The sequence below is a fragment of the Berghia stephanieae genome, chromosome 2 (assembly GCF_034508935.2).
Source record: "Berghia stephanieae isolate SIO BIC M18660-M18661 chromosome 2, UCSD_Bste_1.3, whole genome shotgun sequence".
Lineage (NCBI taxonomy): Eukaryota > Metazoa > Mollusca > Gastropoda > Nudibranchia > Aeolidiidae > Berghia > Berghia stephanieae.
The window spans coordinates 82629762-82636099 of record NC_088361.1 but is presented as its reverse complement, the minus strand read 5'-3'; the positions used below and the strand labels follow the sequence as shown (position 1 = coordinate 82636099).

General features: G+C 36.5%; 1 protein-coding gene across 1 annotated transcript in view; it reads left to right on the top strand.

Moving 5' to 3' along the window:
* The window catches only part of LOC144964029 (uncharacterized), a 25992-nt gene extending 24398 nt beyond the window's left edge, over nt 1-1594 (top strand). The window contains exon 6 of the mRNA XM_078897975.1: nt 1302-1594. Coding sequence (XP_078754101.1) covers nt 1302-1594 — 293 coding nt within the window. The remainder of the gene's footprint in view (nt 1-1301) is intronic.
* The last annotated feature ends 4744 nt before the right edge of the window (nt 1595-6338 follow it).

Genomic DNA, 6338 nt, shown 5'->3' with positions numbered 1-6338 from the left:
TTGTCAAATTATACTCCCGAATAGCAAAAGTATCCATAATGTGCCAAGAATTTCTACAATGGTATTATGTCAATAATGTTGAAAGCCTTCTCGTAATCCAGAAGTTGACAATAAGAGGAGAGTTCCATTCTATAGACTGTTACACTATGACTCGCAGAGAAGCAATCTGGTCGGTGGTTGAACGATTTTTCCGAAAACCTGCCTGTTCACCCAACAGTTTAGCATCTGTAGCATTCTTAATTCTCCCTAGAAAACCTTTACTGGGATAGAGAAAGAAGTTATTCCTCGATAATTATTATAATTACTGAGATCTCCTTTCTTTGGAAGCTTAACAAAATTTCCTTCCTTCCAATCTTTGCTTTGTGAAAGAGTAAAAATTTAAAAAAAATGGAAATGAGCATTTCAAAATACAGGAGGTGAAGTTTTTTTGGGTTGTTTAAATGAATTAATTGAGCAGTATCATAATAAAAAGGATGTGAGCAGTTTTTTAAAAACATTTTAAAAAGAAATTTGAGTAAGAACTGATAAGTTCCAATAAAGAGGAACCTTAGAAACTCAAAAAAGCAGTGAATGAAGTTTAAAAAGGATGGAGCTATTAACTTTTAATTTCCTGAAAAAAAAAAAGAATTGCGGTGTTCAAATAATAAAGAATCTTAAAAGCTATTTTAAAAAATGAAATGGAAAGTTATTTTTAAAGGAACAGAGAGTTTGTTAAAAATGAAGGCACCGAAGAAATTCAAAGAGAGAAGGAACTGAGAAATTCAAAAAATACAGAAACTGAGAGGTTAAAAAAAGAAGAATTTGAAAGCTCATAAAAGCAGTAAAAAGTTTATAAAAGAAGAAACTGATAAGTTCACCCAAAAAAAGACAAGAATTGAAGTTTTCAAATGGATAATGTGTTGAGAAGGAGCAAAATAGATAAAGGAACTGATAAGTTCCGTTTAAAAAGAAAGATGTAAGGAGCTAAATAGAGATGGAACAACAGGAGTTGTTCAAAAATTATATTAAAGGAACGGAGAAGTTTAAAAAAAAAGAAGTTACTGAGAAATCAGCTTCTTAGCTCTTGTTGCCTTTTAGACTATAAAAGTTTTAACATAGCATTGTAGTAGTTTACTTACTTCAAGCTTCTATTGCCCCGTGTGGTATCCGGGGTCCCTCAACTGAGAGGGTAGTAGAATTGACCCACCGTTAGCTCATGCGTGTCGTAAGAGGCGACTAAACGAGCCAATTAGGTTTTGTGGCATCCAACAAAAAACCACTATTTTCGTTGAGCATTTCAACGTTCCTTCTCTTTGTGAAAGAGTTAAAAAAGGATGAAAAAAGGGAGCTGAGCAGGGTGTTGATGATGTTAGCAATGGATGTGATGTGTGCAGTAATGCCTACCATTATTGGGCCCGTAATGGTAGGGATTGTAATGGCAGAGTTCTCGGCAATGAAGGTGTTGCTGGTGGCAAGGGATGATTTGGATGTCGATGGTGGATCGACGGCAGAAGCAGTGGTGGAGTGGATGACAACAGTTGGTGGCGTGATGATGTTTATCATGATGGTAGGGTTGTTGTGGCGAGGATGGGATGCTGGGAAACGATTATGGTGAGGATGTTATGATGTTAACAATGGATGTGGTATATGATGCAGTAGTGGTACGGACCATTGTGGTAGGGATTGGAATGGCAGAGTTCTTGACGATGAAGGTGTTGTTGGTGGCGAGGTGATGATAGAGATGTCGATGGTGGATCGACGGTAGTAGCAGTGGTGATGTGGGTGACAACGGTGGGTGGCGTGATGATGGAAATCATGATGGTAGGGTTGTTGTGGCGAGGAGGGGATGCTGGGAAGCGATGATGATGATAGTGGTTGCGATGGTAGGTGTTAGTGGAGGAACCGGCTGGTGGTGATAGTGGTAAGGTGACAGGGATTGTGATGTTGAGATTATAGGTGTGAGGGAATTGATAGTGGGTGGTGGGGCTGATAAGGATTGTGACGATGGAGGTAGAATTGGTAATGAAGTGATAGTAGTGGTGTGGTTTTAGACTTGGCATCCTGATTTGATTTGGAATGGGTGGAGTCAAGTGAATCACACAATAGTCCTCGTTCCCACGGTAAATGTAGTCGACATTTGCATGGATTTGTAATACAGATGAGTGTGCCTCAACCGGTGGGGGTGCATTTGTTTGTGTTTCAGGTCCATACCAAAATACAATAGGTGATCTGGAGGCCTACAGATCACCCGAATGTGTTTGGCAGAATGTTGATTTACAGTGACCGTGGTAATGAAAACATATTGTGTGATTGGCCTGACTTTCCCATTGTTGAATCATTTCAGGACTAGGTCTAGAACTGTGCTACTGTTTGATCTTCATTGCTAAATCTGCGTCTGTCATCATATCCTTGCCATCCCTACCACGCATTGTCACTAATCTCACACCATGATCTCTTCATCACAATCCCTTTCACCATGCCGCAATCCACCATCATCCCTTCCGAAACTGCCACCTCCCAGTCACAACCAATATCATCTGATTCCCTTCCCACCATCTTCAATCCTCTCCACCATGATCCTACTTGAGTGATTCCCATTATCACGACATTTGCCTTTGTCATCTTCATCATCATTGCCACTTCCGTGGCTCCATCATCTTCATCCCTGCCATTACCTCTATGCCAACACCACTTTCATCATCTGGAGCTCTACCATTGCATTCCCCACCATCATGGTCCTTACCACTGGTGCATCATTGCCACACTCATTGTCAACACCATTAACATCCTCATTGTCACTTTTCCCATCATTCCCTCCCTGACACAACTATCCATGGTTGCTACCTTTATTACTATGACCCTTACTAAGGATTCACAAACAGGACTTGAGAAGTTCATGAAATCAAGAAATTTAGAATATTTCTGGAACAGAAGAATCTCATATCTGGAAAAAAAAAGCCGAAGCTCATAAAAGCAGAAACTGAGAAGTTTGGAAAAGGAAGGAACCGAGGAGTTCTTTAAAAAAGAATTAAAATGTTCAAGTAGTTGGGGAGCTGAGAGGATATAAATATGTTCCAAATCGAAAAAAAAGCGAACAGAAAAGTTCAAATTAAAACAAAATGGAACAGAGATATTCCAAGACAAAAAATGAGAAAGAAGAGACAGAAGTTCAAAGAGAAAATGATCAGAAGTTCAAAGAAAAAAGAAGGAAGTGAGAAGTTAAAATGGAACAGAGAAGTTCCAAGAATGAAATAGAAAGAATTCACAGAGTACTTTAAAGAGGAAAAGAGGAGCAGAGAAGATCAAATAGAAAAAAGAAGGAACACAAAAGTTCAAACAGGAAAAAAGAAGAAACACGAAAGTTTCAATAGAAGCACAAGAAGGAACAGAGAAGTTCAACGATAAAAAATGAGAAAGAAAAAACAGAAGTTAAAAGAAAAAAGGAACACAGGAGTTCAATTAGGAAAAAAGAAAGAACTCAGAGTTTAAATGGAAAAAATAGGGCGGAGCACAGAAGTTTCAATATACACAAAAGATGGAACAGACAAGTTCAATTTTTAAAAGGAAGAACAAAGAAGTTCCAATATTTAAAAAAATGAGAAAGAAGGAACATAGAAGTTCAAATAGAAAATAGAAGGAACGCAGAAGTTCAAATAGAAAAAAGAAGGAAGAGAGGACTTCCCAGGGGACAGAGAAATTTCAAGAAGAAAAATAGAAAGAAGAAACAGAGATGTTGAAAGAAGAATAAAGGAACACAGAAGTTCAAATAGTAAAAAAAAGAAGGAACACACGTTTTAAAAGAGGCAAAAGAAGGAAAAGGGAAGTTCAAATATAAAAAAAGAAGGAACACAGAAGTTCAAATACAAAACAGGAGAGATCCGTTAAAAGGGGACACAGAAGTTCCAAGAAAAATATAGAAAGATGAAACAGAAGTTCAAAGAAGAGTAAAGGCACACAAAAGTTCAATTAGAAACAAAGAAGGACCTCAGAAGTTCAAATGGAAAAAAAGGACGGAACACATGTTTCAATATACACAAAAGATGGAACAGAGAAATTCCAATATAAAAAGTAAAAAAGAAGAAACAGAAGTTCAATGGAAAAAGGAAAATAGAACATAGAAGGAACGCAGAAGTTCAAATAGAAAACAAGAAGGAAGAGAGGAGTTCTCAAGGGACAGAGAAATTTCAAGAAAAAAATAGAAAGAAGAAATAGAGATGTTGAAAGAAGAATAAAGGAACACAGAAGTTCAAATAGTAAAAAGAAGAATGAATACAAAAGTTTCAATAGATACAAAAGAAGGAAAAGAGAAGTTCAAATATTAAAAAAGAAGGAACACAGACGTTCAAGTAGAAAACAGAAGAGATCCGTTAAAAAGGGACAGATAAGTTCCAAGAAAAAAAAAAAAAAGAAAGAAGAAACAGAAGTTCAAAGAATAATAAAGGATGTTCAAATAGAAAAAAAGAAGGAACACAGAAGTGAAATGAACAAAATGGAATAGAGAAGTTCCAGGATATAAAATTAGAAAGAAGAAACAGAGAAGTTCAAGGAGAGAAGGAAACAGAAGTTCAAATAGAAAAAAGAAGGAACACAGAAGTTCAAATAGAAAAAAGAAGGAACCGAAGTTCGAATAGAAGAAAGAAGGAAGAGATGAGTTAAAAAGGGACAGAGAAGTTCCAAGAAGAAAATTGAAAGCAGAAACAGATTTCAACAAAGAATACAGTTCGAAGTTGGAACTTAGAAAGGCATAAAACAAAAACAGAAGTTTTGACAGAAAGAAGCTGAGAAGTTCTTTACATAAAAAGAATTGAGGTGTTCATAACGATGAGGAGCAGAGAAGTTATAAATATGGTACTGAAGTTTCAAATGAATAGAACAGAGAAGTTCAAATAGATAAATGTAGGAACAGAAGTCCATATAAATAAATGGCAGAGAATTGTTTTAAAGGAACAGAGCAGTTCCCCAAATAGGAACTAAGAAGTATCTTTGAAGTGAAATTGAGAAGTTACAAAGAAAGAAAGAAACGAATTTTTTAATGCATGAGATTGAATTCTTTTTAAAAAAGTAGTGTTAAGTTTTACAAACGAATGAACCAGAAAGTCAGATTAAGAAATAACTGAGAAACTTTAAAAAGAAAGAACTGACACGTTCAAATTTCAAAATAAAAAGAAAGCTTTCATAAACCGGTTATATCTCTGTACCGAGTCCTTACTTTGAAAATGACATCTCATCTTTCCATTGTATTTCAGGTATTCTTCTTTGAAATCACATTTCTATTGTGTCAACTTCTAAGACCTTCTTTCCTGTTGTACAATATAAAATAGTTTCAACATACATTGCTGTAGTTTACTTACTTCAAGCTCGTTGCCCCCCCCCCCCCCCCCTGTGGTATTCTGGTTCATTAACTAAGAGGGTGTGAGAATTGACCCACCGCATGTTTCATCATAAGAGGCGAATGTACGAGCTATTTTGGATTGGTGGCATTCAACAAAAACTGCCAGCATTGTTGACGTGTCTTATTTTTGTGGAAATATTTTCTTCTCCTCTACTATTCAAAACGACATCTTATCTCTGCATTGTATTTCAGGCATTCTTCATGGAAATGACATTTTGATTGCGTTGACTTTTTCGCCCTCCATGCCTCTTGTCCACATTTCACATCATCATTAATTAGTTTCAACATAACATTGCAGACGTTTTCTTACTTCAAGCCTCAGTATACTAATTGTCATTATGTGTTTCATTGTCATGTTGAGCACGGTGACCTGGTGTCTTAGTGCCACGGTAAATGTAGTCAGCATTTGCATAAATTTGTAATACAAATGAGTGTATTTAGACCGGAAATTCAATCGTTTGTTTGTCAAGTTTATACTAAAGTGCATTTCGTTTTCTGGAGACCTACAGATAACTGTTATGTATTTCGGTAGTATGTTGGTTTACAGTGACCGTGGCAAGAATAAAACAAGATTATGATTGGCTAGACTTTCCTATTTGTCGAGTCATCTCAAAGCTAGGTCTGGAAGTCTCACAATCGGACTAAAAATATTGCAGTTTGGTCATGGGATTTGCAAACAAGCACTTCTGGATCAATAAAATCCTTGATAGTTTTGGCATCTTATCTGTAGTCTGAATGTTATCATACTAATTTGATGTGATCGAATAGTGAACACAAATACCAGTAAGACGTGGAGCACCGCATTACACATTGTCCAGACACATGGAGTCATCATCATGACATTTTCTGCCTGTCTGTGTTAGTGATAATGGGTTTCCATTTGCTTCCATCACCAGCCTTTCACAATTTTCTCTCGTTGTGAAAGTATTATCTTCTTCTTGTACTTCTCTAAGTGACTTTTTATCTC